A 16,353-nucleotide genomic window follows, 5' to 3' on the forward strand; every position below is an offset into this window, starting at 1 on the left:
GGAACATCAAAGGCTCAATCATAACTTTTATATCAATTGCGAAACCTGGCTAATCTATACATAGGATATTAGATCTACCATGTACATACGTATGTACATACATATACATATACGCTATTTTATAAAATGTAATCCATAAATTAAACAGGTATACCCATTTAGCAGATGCAAACACCACCGGGATAATGCTCAATAATCCCCAACCATAACAAAATTTAGTTGCTTATTAAAATGAATGGCTTTAATGGAAACGTGTTAGACAAACATATCATTAATGAGTTGTTTGAGAATGGGGACAACTACGTTGGATCTCTAGTTACTTGACTGTTGCATACATGTATTTCGAAACACATATTATATCAGTGGTCTGATTAATGGCGGACTTATGGTCGTCGCAACGCTTCCAATTTGGGTTTAGTGTATTCAGGCCACTTGTACGAACGCGTCTTAATGATGCTAAATTGTTTGGACTAATGCGTGGAAATAAAAATAACTCCAGATACACCACAAAAACCGTTAAGCACTGTGGTGGTAGAGTGACGTTCGCAATTGGAAACTCAATATATATTTTTTAAAGGACTATTAGAAAAATCTTTTTTTAAGTTTTTATACATAACGTATTCCTCAACCCAGAAATTATTATTTTTTTTTCATGTTAATAATAAAAACGTCGTATTATACTCCAAGTGTACTATTTCTCTGTCCATGACTGTATATAACTCCATATCTATCTCGATTAATTTTAGGTGATACAACCGGTAGGTGAAGAAAACATTTATACTCTGTAGCAACATGTTTGAAGAGCATAAAAATGTGTCAACATTTTAATCCCGCAAGAATATTTTTATTATTCTGTGGTAATATTGACGAAGGATGCGTTCAGGCTATGTAATAATTACAGCAGTACAGCAACTGTGTAGCAAATTTGCTGAAACTCTTCTGATGTGCAGACAAAAATTTATATTGATGAGTTTTGCATAAATTGCGCACAAAAAGTGACGGTAGAAGGTGGCGCTGTTGCTGGTGTTGACAAAAATTCCCTCAGAACGTGATACTTTGACAAATTTGAAATACTGCTGTCGTGATTGACATCTTGACGCCCAAAATACTCGTATAAACCTTCAGAATGCAGCAATGTTCCCCATATGTGTTGACAAGAATAATGTTAACATAAACATCTGATTTCTGCTGGCTACCTTCACATTTTTCCAAGGAGTCATGATCAAAGGTTTTAAAGCTGCCAGAACTCTTATGACCAATTGACGTAGAACTTTTGCTTTGCTTTGCGTCAGACATTTATTTCAACAGCAAAGTTTGATGTACGCTTTTCACATAAAAAGTTTCGATGCGAAGCCAAGAAAAACTTTGGCTTTAAACATTTTATTAGAGAGAAACACTGAAAGTAAAGCTTTCATTGTGGCATACCCTTTGTTTTCTCCGCTTCGTTGTTGCAGTATGAACTGTCACGCAAAAGGAGGAAAGTTGTATGTAAACGAGCCCTTCATAGTTAAAATAAGCTAGTTTTTTGGTTATCACGTGGTTCAATTTCATCAATCAGACGACGCCAAATTTTCCAAGGCAGACGAAAATTTTGCGTCCCGTAACTTTCTTATCCGAGATCCTAATTTTCGTAATTTTACGCTTTGTCTAAAAAGAAAACAATAAATTATTATAATTTTGCGAGTTGAAAAGGTTAGAAAGTAACAATGAAATTATCTGCTTATAATGGGAACAACAGAGTCTGACTTGTAGCTACATACATACGTACATTAGTATAATAATGCTTCTTTAAGCTTGTCGTCATTTATTTCTTATTTCCATTCTATTTGTCTCCTGTCGACATAAAAGACAAATAATTTTAACTTTATTTCCCTCCCCTCTTATCGTCATGCCAGAGTATGAGCTTACCAACCCCACTATCGTCTGAAAATTGTCATTAACGTTTGGTAGTTCATAGTCTTCGCACATAAGAGATAGTGGTAAAGGCGACGCCATATATAAGGGGCATAACGCCTTTTACACATACTGCGAGTGCCTGAAAGAAACAAGGGTGAGTCCGGAGTATACATAAATGTGGCATATGTACACATATACATTGTATATACGTATATAAGGGAGAATATAGTTCGGTTAATGTCGCTGTCGCGATACCTATTTCTTTATGACTATGGCGGTTTGATGTGTTTTTGGTTTTGCCCCTTTGTGTGCACTGCTTCGGGCTTTGTTGGGAATTTTGATTTTCTTCGTTCTTTTTGGTATTGCAAACACGTTAGCCCAACAGTGTTTGTAAATACATAAGTAAAAGGAATATCTTTCAAAATTTCGTGCAACTGTTGATTGTCCTCCTTTGCCTGTTTTGTCCGGAATACTTTATTGGTCGATCTCATCAACCAATCACAATCACTTTCAAAATGGCCGTAGTTCAATTCGATGCATTTCTTTTATACAGTAATTTTTTGTGATTTTAATCATCTTAAAGATATCACTGAACGTCTTTACTACTGATTTTTGACTGCGTATATTATTTTGTAGTTAATGGGCTGAAGTAATTGAAATTAATAAAAACTGTTAATTGGTATTATTAATCATTATTATACAGAAATTTGCAATAATGGCAAATCTAAATTTGCCCATTTCTCTCCATTTTGTTGTTACTGACAGTTATCAAGAATGCATTTTAAATGATTTTAACGGAAACAACCTTTAAATATTATGAACACCATATTTGTGCGCAGTCGATTACTGAAATGGAGCAATTCGCTTCAAAAGCTTAACTTAACCCAAAAAGTATATTCATAGGAGTAGTGGATTTCATCGACTCTAAATTGTAGCTTGTTTCGTCCAGTTTCGGGATTTTACTCCACGAACTCAACAAAGTTTTCACCTTTCTATGGATTTCTACATAATAACTGATTAAAATAGTTCGAAAATACATATAAGTATATAAGCTGTTTTTACCCATTTTTCATTTTCTATAAATATTTTTCCTAAATAAATTCATGAATATTTAACTACAACTCTAGTCCAGCGGTTCTCAGCTAGTTGTTCGCAAAATGGAAGATATGGTGTTTGTTTAATGCAATTTATTTATTTTATCCACATCAGATTCAAAAGACCTTCCAGGCCGTGGTACTGAAAATGCCGATTTTTCGTCACAAAACAAAATACAGTCATGGACAGAGAAATATCACACTTCAAAATAAGTTATTCAGATAAGTTTTCAGTTTTATCAAGTAAGTGAATCTTAACAATTTTCCACGTTAATATTCAAGGTCTGTCGCAAAAGAAACAGGACTGTTTAAAAAAACCACAAAAAATTCATATTTTTCAAAAGTTATACTTTTTATTCAAAGTAGTTTCCTTGTGCTTCGATACAGCGTTTAGCCCGGTCAATTAGCATTTCAAATGAGTGTCTAAGGTCATTTTTCGGAATGCTCTTGAGATAGATTTTGGATAGCTGAAATCTCTTGAAACCAGTGTCCTTTCATGGGCAAATGAAGTTTTCCAAATAGGTAAAAATCACAGGGTGCCAGATCAGGTGAGTAGGATTAGTGATTAATGGTTAATATGGAGAACTTGCCTACTAACTTGCCTAACTAATAAATTTATTTAATGTCCGCAGAACCGGCCTACTGTGCTATTTCTGTGTCCAGACCTAAACAGGCAATGGGAAACTTAATCAGTTTTTTTCGGAACAATTGAATAAAACTTTTTAATTTTTTGTAAATAACTCACTTATTTCTTACTTTATGCGATGCTAATGAAAAAATAAAATTTGTTTTTTGTTTATATCGAAAATATACGTCTATTTGCTATTTGCTCCATCGAGAAACGGTTCTTTTTTGTTCTTTCGAGCTGCAGATCTTGGCGGGAAAACAGAGCTATGCGGGAGTTGTTGTTTATTGGTATGCTAGCCAGTCAGCGAACGCCACGCACATACCGCACATATTGAGAATTGAGTGCAAGAATAGGTTTAGCTCAGATGATAGTATTAACCTTTGTGTCAGATTTTATAAACCCTCGTGTTTGACAAAAGGCGTACCTTAACTTATACAAATATACGGAAATTAATCAATAAAGTTTACATGCACCTAGTTGAATTAATCTACGATACGTTTATTTGTTTTAAAATTAATATATTTTGTGTTTTTTATATCTTTTTCAAAGGATGTATATTTAACATTATGGGGGTAGTAAGGTATTTTTTTTTGCATTTTTTTATTTTTTATTTTATATTAATGTACAATATCTTAAGATTATTCTGTGAAAATTTGACAGAAATAAAAGCAAAATTGACGGAGATATACACTTGTAAGTCTCCGCCCTCCGATTTGATTGTGAGCGTCTGTGAAACTTTAAACGTCTTTTTCTCACACTTCACTTTTTCGAAGCCGGTGAACTCTGTAGCTCAAAACCTACTGAACCGATCCTTTTGAAATTTTGAACAGTCTTTCTTTACATAAATTGTGAGGTAACGCTGCCGAGTTTTTTTTTTTTGCATATCTGTTTTTATTTATTGAATCAGTTTTTTTGTTTTAAAAGCCTAACAATAAGTTATAAAATCTTAAATCTATTTAAATACTAGACAAACTCAAGCAAGTGATTGAGCTGTTTTGGTGATGCGCTGCTCCTTAGTACGCAGGCATATCTTCTTTTAAGGCGTGTTTGATTACAGGAATGTACCAAAGCATTAGCCAGAGGATTTGGATGATCTCGGAGTTTAGATATATATTTAATTCTGCTGTCTTCTACTTCTTTCTTTACCATAGAAATACCAAGGTCTTTATGGATATTTTCATTACGCATGTACCATGGTGAACACGTGATTTTTCTAAGCATTTTTGATTGGAACCTTTGTATTATATCAATATTAGTTGCACAGGTCGTATCCCACAGTTGAATGCCATACATCCAAATCGGCTTTATTACCGCATTATATAAAAGCACTTTGTTGCGTAAAGTGGCTTTTAAATAAAAACTCTAAACTTAATTTTGATTTAAAAGCCAATTTAAATTTGCAGCTCTAATCTTCATACATGTTATTTTACAAGAGATGTGTTTTATCCATGTGAGCCTTCTATCTAGGTGAATACCAAGATATGTTACTTCGTTCGCTTGGGGTACCAAAATATTGTTCGTTTTTACTGCCGGACACAGTTGGCTAGCCATTCTTCGACAGACCTTAAGTGCTTGGCTAATATTCTTGATGCTATTACAGTAGGTAGAAAAAGTAAGTTATCAAAGTGAAATATAAATCAGCGATGTGAGTAAAATTTAAAAGTTTATATTTTTCAAACGAAATATTATTTTTTTATTGAGACCATATTTCAAAGTATCTAATTAAAGTAATTTTAAAACAAAAGAGAAGTTCATTGCTTTTATAAAAGGAAAACATACACACATACGGTAAATTGTATGTAGAAAAAATAAGTTATCAAATTGTTTAATATCTACAATGTCCATAATTAAGTCTTGCTAGTTGACCCAATCGTTATTTCATGAAGTTGGCAAGCTTCAAACAATAATTTTGAGGAAAATTATTCCAAATGTTATAGATGCAGTTCTTCAAATCAACCAGGTTTTAGGGGTTCTCCTCAGTTATACGCATCGTAAGGACTGCCCAAGATTTTCAATTGATAACAAGTCAGGGCTTTGAGGAGGCCATTTCCATACACTCACATTTTCATTTTGTAGATGTTCTGTGATGATTTTTGCAGTATGAATAGGCGCGTTGTCCTGTTGAAGAAGGATATCCTGCTCAATTAATCAGTGACCTTCGGGGATGGCGTGCTCCTTTAAAATATTTAAATAAACTTCAGCAGTAACTTTTCCTTCCAGGATTACAATATTGCCAGGGCTATTCACAGATAAGCATCCCCAAACCATTAAGCCCTTTTCCAACGACTTAACTGTGGGTAGAATGCACTTGTATAATAGTTCTTGTTCGGGTGAGCACCAAACGTAAACCATATAGTGAGAATAACGAAGACAAATCATCGATTCATCAGTCCACAGCACTTTATGCCAATAATTTTAAGATTTTAATATGTACTCTTTATAAAATGCTTGTAATTTTTTTATTTGCCTCATTTAGGTAGAGTAACTTTCTTGCAACGCGGCTGTGAATATTGGTTTGGTGCAATCTGTTAGGGACAGTGTGCGCTGAGGGGGCATTCATGCTTTTTATTATAAACTGTGTGCAAAATTTTGAACTAATTTGAAGGGATCAGAATTGGAAATTCGTTTGTAAACTCTCCCGTTGTTATTTTTGGGAGCTCTTGCTTCTTCTTCCTGATGACTCGATTTTCTTTGTAGTAGCCGGCAATAACTTTCCGTATTGCGACCTTGCTTTTATTAAATTTTAGTAATATAACGCTGCATGTGATCATCCTTATGAAAATTAACTATGGTTGAGCATTCCTCATTCGTTAATTGTTTAAAATTCACTATTTTCATATTTTTTTTTAATTTACCGTAAAAATCGCTTTAATATTTCAAAAAATTAAATTAAAAAAAACGAAAACTTTAGTTACCAATTCAATTTCCAAATTTATAAAATTAACAATTCTTGCACATTTAATGCGTTTTTGTAATTTATTTTCAAGTTTTAATATGACAAACACTTTTTAATTACTGCACTTGATAATTTACTTTTTCCACGCTTTGTCACTCAGCATTTTTATAGAAGGCTACCAAAATGTCTTACCAGATAAGCGATTGCCACTAAAATTATCAATTGCGGTACTTTTAAAACGGTACTTTCCGAATATATACAAAAAATATTATTTTCAATTAAGCGAAAAAGTGTAGAGCATTTAAAACAGCGCTGGCTGTTTTGATAACTTATTTTTTCTACCTACTGTATGTGGCATTTGTTACGGCTCACTAAAGCTGTATCATCCGCAAAAGTTGATGTTAATAGATTATTAGCTGTTGGAAGATCTGCAGTGTATATGATGTACAGAGTTGGGCCTAAAAAACTGCCCTGTGGTACACCAGCCCTTATCTGTCGTACATCAGCTGGACAGCTCAAAGTTGTTCCTTTGGGAATTAGGTTGAAATACCTTCTCTAGGTGATTTGCAAAACAATTAGCCTTTTCCTCGTCGATAGGCGGATTTTAAGCTTTAGTATTAATTTTTTTTATCCGTGTAAAATAAAAAATATTTTAATATGTTAAATATAGATCTTTTGAGAGACTTAGATATAAAAAACACAAAATATATTCATTTTAAAACAAATAAACGTGATGTACGTAAACTTTATTGATTCACTGTATATATCATGGTAAACGAGATTTGCATCATCAGAAAAAATATTAGTAAAGTCTTTTGACATTTCTAAATTAATACCACAGAGTAAAAGTCGGAAAAGGCCTTGTTAAACCGTACGATATCAAAACCGTTGAAAAGGTTATAGAGATATAACTCTGTCCATTAAGACGGTCAAAGAGCGAATTGAACTAAGGTCAAATGATATGGAGGAGCAACTTATTTCAACAATTAAAACGTCGTAATTTATCGCTTTGCAGTGTAATGAATTGACATTTTGAATTGTCAACTACTTGTACATATTTGTTCGCATTTAAAAAACAAAAATGTTCTAATGTAAAATCAACATACTGCATCATACGTCGCCAAGCATTAGCTCCTAAGACCCCGGATGCCTTAATGAAAGTTGTAAATGTTATCAAAAGCAGTTCTTTCAAATATATGTATTTTTTTTTAAATTATGCACTGAAATGCATTTTGAACATAAGGCTCTTCTCTTTCACGTGGATTTTCGAAGGCTGGCCAAAGGTAATATGTTGCGAGGATTATATGAACTGTGACGGTTTACAAAAAAATTAATGATTTACTGTAACAGTTTACTAATCCGGCATATCAGATGATTTTGGCTCATCTTGTGGATATTTTGACACACTTAAATAAATTGAATATGCAACTGCAAGGTTGCAGAAATAAATAATTAGAAAACGTCGCAAAAATATTACTTTTTGAAGATAAATTTCCTGCTTTTAGTAGTGAACTTCAGTTGTGGCGGAAGAAAAACAATAATAATTATTCTAGTATATGTTTGTTAGCAAAGCAAATAAATAAGAATACATAAAGACTCATTTACAAATAATGGTTGAAGAAATAAATTTTTACTTACCAGAGAATGCCAAAGCTAAAGTTGATCAAAAACTGATTCGTAGCCTCTAGCACGGACTATCGTATTTTTACTGAAGAAATACAGGAAGAACTCATTGAATTACAACAGTACAGAAACTGCAAGGCTGCTTTTGAATCAAATTCGCTTTAGTCGTTTTGGTGAAATTAAAACCCAACTCATGAAGAAGATGCAAGCAAGCTCAGAAATGAAATGAATGCAAAATTATAGAAGTTTATCCTAAAAATATATGTTTCTTTCTGTATAATTTACTACTGACTTCTTAATTAAAGTTTCAGATTACTTATTACAATTTGTTTTTATTATACCTACATTGTGGCCCATGCTAACAAGAGTAATATTAAAAAGGTCCCTGACCAAGGTAAGATTCGGAACCTCTTCTCTAGTTGGCCGAATTCTGCCGAGCTGACAGTCTTCCGGTTAAGTAGACTTGACTGTCGTGGAAACGGACCCTACTCTAGTCAAACCCATTGGCAGAGAATTGAAAACCATTAAAGTTTGATAATACTTCAACCGACATTTTTTTTGACAGGTTGAGTAGAAAACCATAATGCCGAACAAAACTTAAACCAATATGCGGCTGCGCATTGCATTTAGCGGGAAAACGTTTTGCATGTTTTTTCTAGTCACTTTTTTTTGAGTTTTAATTGTAACGTCGCCCTGAACAATAATCTATGTTCCGTAAAGATAATTTGTGGAATTAAAAAAAATAGCAAACAAGAACTTTCCTTTGATCGGTCAGTTTTTTCGGATATTTCAGTGTAATTATTATACAATGAACAAGGTATAGATACTTTCAAAGCCCTTTTTTGTTTGATATATATCGGGATATGTTGCTATAATATTTTACATTGAATTTATGTCAAGAAAGACATTTTTATTATTTTAATATTACTAACAATGGGATATTTGAACATCTAAAATTTGTGCAATATTTCTTTCAAATGCATTTAACATAATTTATGTTAACTATTTCAATATGTTTGCAAATATTTTATTCATTTAAAATTGCTTTATATTAAAAATATAGAGTGTTCTTTAGCTTTGTCTAATCAGTGGTAGATTCAGAGAAGGAAATAGGGGAAAAATTGCGGCAGATTTGAAAGTTGACGAAGAAAAACCAAGAATCTGCGGCCGACAAACAAAGCGCGAAAATTTTTGCCTGAGAACTAACGGTCTCAGTGTACATTCCTCTCTTACAATCGGCGAAGATTTAAAAACGCGCTTTTCTTGAGAAGTATTAAATGGATTTAAACTAAGTTTGCTGCTTTCAGAAAAGGAAGAAATCGTGGGTGAGGACAAACAAGATAGGTTGATCGGCTTGGCGTTGCTGCACACACATCATGCCATTGAAGTCACTGCAGAAAAATTTCTCGAAGGATTCTCAAAACTTGGCCCACGTCGTCTTGTTTTGTAAAACTTTTCTATTCAATACACGAACTGACTATTGTACATTGTAATAAAGTATGTTACCCGCTCTTCTACGATTTATAATGTGTTTTTCAATTTAGTAGGATTAGATATTAGAAGGTTGATTTGAAATTTTTCCACCATAATGTTAAACTGTATAAAGACTACTATATTTAACATAATAATATTCATCTTTCAAGTGAAAGAAATCTGATATTAAATTCGTTCATTGATTTTGGGACTTATGGTGAAAAACAGGATACAACTTCTTGTTGGTATATGGGTAATAAAAACATAATTCAACGTAAAATTGCATTTTAATACATACTTTCAATGTGTTGTAGTGATGTTGTTACCAACCTGCAAAATTTACAAGCAAATTTTGTATAGTATGAAATAGATAATAATATTTACTAACACATATGTATAGGCTAACAAATGGCTTATAAGAAATTTATTAAATATGAAATTTGTTCGTAATTTCTCATTAAATTCACAACTTATTATCTATTCAATATTTGTGCTTCTCTTTTTCAGCCCCTGCCATATTGCCTTCCATAAATAAATTAGCACGCAAAATTATTAATAACTTCCAAGTTCATTATATTCTAAATATAGCGGACAGTTCGTATAGATAAAAATATATATTCATTAACGCTGTAAGTGTGAAAAAAGCATTAGAAACTTTGCGAGGCGGTAGTTTGCTAGTCAAACTTAAAGGTAGATAGAAAAATAGAAAACAGAAAGTGGCATGAGCCAGCCATCAGGATTCCGAAAATATGATGATAATGAGTGCAGTGGGCCTAGACCACCAGTACCCGGAGAAGAAAGTCGAGTTAAAAAGGTAAGTTTCATTAAAAGCCGATAAAATCTAGAAAATTGTATAGGAAATAAATTCTTAATTATATTTCAACTTCAGATGACCGAAGGGGTGGCTGACAGTTCCCGAAATTCACCACCTTCTTATTTGAATTGGGCTCGAACGCTTAATCATCTTCTTGAGGACCGTGATGGAGTGGACCTTTTCAAAAAATACGTTGAAGACGAAGCACCTGGTTATAATGATCATTTAAATTTTTATTTTGCCTGTGAAGGTCTAAAGCAGCAAACTGACCCCGAAAAAATTAAACAAATTATAGGAGCGATATATCGGTAATGTAACATTTTAATTTTATGTAAGTGTTCGCTAACATTTCGTATTGAAAAGGTTTTTACGAAAAAGTCAACTATCAATACCTGAAGACTTGCGACGAATAATAAAAGCAGGTCTTAAAAATGAAGTCCCACTCAATTCTAACATATACGATTCAATGCAACAATATGTGGAGGTCACTATACGTGACAACATTTATCCCAGCTTCCTTTGTTCAGAAATGTACATTTTGTATATTCAGCAAATGTCCGTTTCACATGAACGATTTGGGATTGGGGCCGCTGGTTCCGGCAGCGGAAGTAGTAGTGGTGCCAGTTGTGGTAGTAGTGGAGCAGGAATTGCTGGATTGACAGGAGGAGCTTGCGCGTTGCCCACTAGTTCTGGGAAAGTGCCTTGCTCTTCGGTAGCGCCATTTATTAACCTGCCTATGAGCACCTCTAGTGGAAATATACAGCTTGGCGGTACTTGCAGTGCAAGTGGTAGCGTGTACGGTCCTTCAACATCAGCTAGCTCCAGTGGCTCTATTAGTGCAACTGATACTCTTCCACGTAGCTCTACACTACCTACACTGCATGAAGATTCGGAATTATCTCTTTGTGACGATTTCGAGAAGCTGCGAGTTGAAGGTGGTCGTAAATCAGCCGATATGCCTATACGTCTAACCCACGACTTACTACTAGCAACTCAGAAAAGAAGACTGGAAATACGACCTCCGGGGTAATTTTATAAACTTTTATTGTTTATAAATATATTTGTTAATTAATTTTACAGAAAATACGCAAATTTCACTTTTTATTATAAATATGCACTTTATAATAGCTTACACGAAATGTTTACATCTTCATTATTTATTAGTATGACTTGCGGTTTTTTAATCATGAAAAGCTCCACTGTCCGAATAAAGAAACCGACGCATACAACTCTCTAGAATTTGATTGACTTTAAAATTGATCCACATGAAGAGATTTATATTTAAATTAAATTTTTAGCAAAAATACTTTACTTGATGATATACATACATGATTTGTCCGGAAAGTAATAGGACTGTTTTTTCACGCTGCGACTGTTCTTCGGAGCGTGCGCGCACTGACTGAATTCGGTAGAAGGCGTTCCTAGGTAACGAATGAGCACCTGGAGAGTCAGGACAAACATTTTCGCGCGACGTGTTTCCGTGTTAATTGCCCAGATGTTAAATTTATCAAAATCTGTGGGGCATGGTATTGTGACGGAGCACTTGAACATGCGCATGGTCTGGGCGAAGATGGTCCCAAAAGTGCTTACTGACGACCAGAAATCGCGGCGAGTGGAAGTGTGCCAAGAAAATTGAACATATATTAAAGTGACCTCCAATATTTGAATAACGTAATCACAGGTGATGAGTCATGGATCTTTGAGTATGATCCCAAGACAAAAAGAGGCAATCTTCGAGTGGCACACGCCGACGTCTCCTCGCCAAAAAACATGCACCTCGGCTCTCAAGGCTATTCCGGAGAATTCTTTCCGTGACCCCTTCAATGAAATTCCACTGGCAGCGCTGCATCGACGCAAAAAGTGGCTATTTTTTAAGTTTTTAAAGAATTGTAACGATTGGTTCAATAAATTGATTTAAATCGACTCAGTCCTATTACTTTCCGGACAAACCCTGTAGGTAATATAATTTTTGTTGCATGGTTGTTTATATCTGAATATAAATGTTAAAAATCCTTTTATTAATTAAATCAACTTCCTGTGTGCAAAATAATTATTTTATTTTTAAGAAAACACAATATATCATCCAATATTTAATTAAAAAGGTAATTCTTTAATTAGTAAATGTAACGTAACATAAAGGTAAAATCGCATGGAAAGAATACAATGTATTATAGAACATTAAAATAATTTAATTTAATTTATTTTTTTTTATCCTGACCAATAAAAGACGATTTAATGCTAATAACATTTTTAAATTTTATATTTATTTTCATTTGTATTCATCATGTTTTATAACCCACAAATGTTACATCACACAACCAACCAACCAACCAATCATTGAATCATACAACCAATCACTCCATTCGGCATGTCTCCTTTTGTTCTACGACTGTACCCATGACGCTGTATCTATTTACATATTATGGTTTAATAATTTTATTGCATTTATACTATATATGATTTGTACATGATGTAAATGGAAACAATGCATGGATATGATATTATCTTTTATACCAACCTTTGCATGCGAATAGTGCTCATGGTTATGTGTATCCTGCGGCCGCGAATACTTCTTATGTTCCGAATTCGCGTGTGGATTCGGAAAGAGCGAGCGTAAGTTCCGGTGGTCGAACTGATTCCGATACAATGTCTCTATCTAGTTGTTCTATGTAAGTATACATATATCCTAAATGTGGAAAATTACTGTTTCATATTTTGTTAAATACGTACATACACAGTATGCAAATAACATGTGTTAGATGTCTGACTTTATGATGTGTCAGAGTGAAGAGAATTGTCGTAATATAAAATTATAGAAAACAACACATTTTCTACATTTCAGGGATGGTCGACCTTATATTCAAAGGAGACATAGTTCAAATGAAAGCAAAGCGATACGTCAAAGTGCTTTGGCCAACAAAGAGACTAACACGTTTCAAGTAAATAATACATGAATTACTTTAACGTCAGAATATATGCTACATATTTATTTTTATATTACATAGGTTATACCCCGAACACAACGCCTCCATTCGAATGAACATCGTCCTTTAAAAGAGGCTGACTTGATTGCATTACTCATTCCGAAATTGGAAGAAGTGAAACGAAAGCAAGACATTGAGGATAGAGCTAGATTTGATGTATATATAAACAATAAATATCACGGTATTAAACAATATTTATACATTACTCTCGTACTCTTTCCAGCGTTTCACAGACGATTCAATGCCGACAAATGAAAGGCTTGCCAGCGATCGTGCTTTTGCAGACGCGATCCGTGAAAAATTTGCGTTAGAGGAGGACAATGACCAAGATATACTCGATCAGCATGTATCAAGAGTATGGAAGGATCAAACACCTCACCGTTCGCCTGGTACCATGTCACCATGCCCGCCTCTTCCGACGCGACGTCGCACCATAACCCACGATTCAGGAATGCTTAGTGACGGAGCTATGAGTATAGGTAATTAAAAGTCGTATGCACACTATTTACAAAAAAATTATAAATGCCTTCTTAATACAAACATATTTATTTTTTTATAAGGGGGACATTCTATGAAACACTCCAAATCTATGCCGGATCACAGTTCCTCCTCCAGGAAGCTAACAAATAAGTGGCCTTCCGTCAATACAGATAGTGGAATCAGTCTGTTCTCAGCCGATACTCTTATGAAGTACAAAGACACCAGGTAAAATAAGAATATAACAAAAATATTTGGTTAATAACCCATTTTCAATTTGAATAAAGTTCGCGATCTGGTTCAAGTACGGCCTCTAAATCAGAAGAGGCAAAAAGAAGACTGGAAGATGAGACCCGAAGGTCTCGTCGCTATACTCAACAACATATACAGCCATCGCAGCAACCACCATCATTCAGCAGCAGTAGCAGTGGCAGCAGCAGTTTACATCACCAGCCGCAACCACCACCTCTACCCGCAAAACCACTAGAGACTACGACTGTCGTATTCTCATTCTGTGACGAAGAATATCCTTACAGAACGAAAATTCCCGGTTCGCAACCCACCCTGAAACAATTTAAAGACTACTTGCCGAAAAAGGGCAATTTTAGGTGAGTAAAATTGCACACTTTAATTACGCAAAAATATATTAATCTGAAAGACTCTTTGAACTGCATTTCAGGTTCTTTTTCAAAACACATTGCGAAGATCCGGAAAGTCCAGTGATTCAGGAAGAGATCGTGAATGACAGTGATATTTTGCCACTATTTGAAGGCAAAGTGATGGGCCTAGTGAAGCCATCCGATTAGGTTTAGGCTAGTATCTTAGCGACTCACAATAATAAAACAGCGAGATTAACAAATAACTGCAACGAAACAAGATTAGCAGCAATTAGTAACGCCTAAGGAATAGTTATTGGGATAGCAAAAGCGTAAAGAAGGTTGACAAAGCAAATGTTACATTAAAAAATGTATTTAGTACTTAGAGATAATTGAGAAAATCACACAAAAATCGAGTTTTGTAAAAACAATATTTTTAGATTTTTATAAAAACATAACAGTAGATATTTCGATTTATGTCTTTTTTATAAAACGCTATAAGGATATATATTTTATTCTCGCCTTGTTTTAAATTTGCGTAATACATTGTTTATAGATTTTCTTTAAGAAAGCTAAAAAAAGTTGATTGAAATGTGTTTTTATGGACTGCCTGCAATATATATTGTTTACATATAAGGCGCTGCCTGTTTTTAGCAGCACTAAATATTGTTCTCGATCACGAAAATCAAAAGTATTTTATAAGAGTTTTTTAGTAGATTTTGCTTTCTTAAATTTTATATCGACTAAAACTATTTCATAACGCAATTTTTTATAGAATCTTAATTTGTTACACTCATATTGATTCTAAAATATGAAACTACACTTGTGTGTGTGATCATTACATATTATTGAACTTTGCTTATAACCACAAACAAGCCTACCACATGCTCATATTCACACATGCATTTCCAAAAGATTGGCGATCTATACACTTTTGGAACGCTAATTAGCATAATAGGTTATCTTTGTGTGACCATAAATAAATTATTAAGTGTACATTATTTAAAATAAGATACATATTCATTCTTCTATAAATTGAGTAATGGATAGACTATACAACTGACTTACAATTAAAAATCGAAGAATAACGATATTTTTTTAAGTAACGGTAAAAAAATGTCGAGTGTCATCGAAAACTTTGTTTGAAAAAAATACAAATAAATAAAGATAAAGAAATATAATTTAGCATAACTGTGAACTGAGTTCAAATTAATATGCGTATCTAATGTATGTGGGCAAATTGTGCCCATTTTTATCAGCATATGACCCGACAATCATAATGCCTGTCTGTAAAACCTGGCAGTCGTGCATTGATAAGGCACAAATGTGTATTATTTGAAAGTGTAGGATCCACTGAAATCGAGTTTTAGAGATACAGTGGTGGTCAAAACATTTGCACCCATATTGACTATTTTATTTGAAACCATCTCTTTAACTTCGATAAAGTATTCCTTTATCTATATATATTTTTTTATATTGTTTATCAATCATAAAAATTGAAACATTAATTAATTTGCTTGTAGTGGTAAAGAGGCATTAAATAAACCAAAGTCAAAATTCATGAGTTCAAAATATTTGCAACTTTTAAGTATTATAAAAATATTTTAAAATTTGTTTAATATTTAGTTGTATAACCATTATTTTTAATAACTTCAGCACAACTCCTAGGCATTGATGCAACTAGACTTTCAATGTAATTGTAAGGGATGGCCTTCCATTCCCTTTCTAATCTGGCGAAAAGTTCATCACCATTCCGGAATATTTCACTCTATTTTACGTTTAACCATCATCCACATATTCTCAATCGGGTTGAGATCGGGAGGCTGTGCCGGCCACACCACGGTCTTTATAATAATTCGCTTAAATTTCAAT

The 16,353-nt window shown here is 33.7% G+C and overlaps 1 protein-coding gene across 2 annotated transcripts in view; it reads left to right on the forward strand.

Moving 5' to 3' along the window:
• The window catches only part of LOC105232091 (axin), a 47,390-nt gene extending 31,717 nt beyond the window's left edge, over positions 1–15,673 (forward strand). The window contains exons 3-12 of one of the 2 annotated variants that reach the window (XM_011213697.4): positions 10,118–10,424; positions 10,500–10,732; positions 10,788–11,450; positions 12,959–13,093; positions 13,267–13,363; positions 13,430–13,564; positions 13,632–13,887; positions 13,969–14,113; positions 14,173–14,493; positions 14,565–15,673. In XM_011213697.4, coding sequence (XP_011211999.2) covers positions 10,332–10,424; positions 10,500–10,732; positions 10,788–11,450; positions 12,959–13,093; positions 13,267–13,363; positions 13,430–13,564; positions 13,632–13,887; positions 13,969–14,113; positions 14,173–14,493; positions 14,565–14,691 — 2,205 coding nt within the window. In that variant the 5' untranslated portion in view covers positions 10,118–10,331 and the 3' untranslated portion in view covers positions 14,692–15,673. The remainder of the gene's footprint in view (positions 1–10,117; positions 10,425–10,499; positions 10,733–10,787; positions 11,451–12,958; positions 13,094–13,266; positions 13,364–13,429; positions 13,565–13,631; positions 13,888–13,968; positions 14,114–14,172; positions 14,494–14,564) is intronic. The other variant, XM_011213705.4, reaches the window with a different exon arrangement.
• Positions 15,674–16,353: the final 680 nt, after the last annotated feature.

This window comes from Bactrocera dorsalis, chromosome 2 (assembly GCF_023373825.1).
Source record: "Bactrocera dorsalis isolate Fly_Bdor chromosome 2, ASM2337382v1, whole genome shotgun sequence".
Taxonomy (NCBI): Eukaryota; Metazoa; Arthropoda; class Insecta; order Diptera; family Tephritidae; genus Bactrocera; species Bactrocera dorsalis.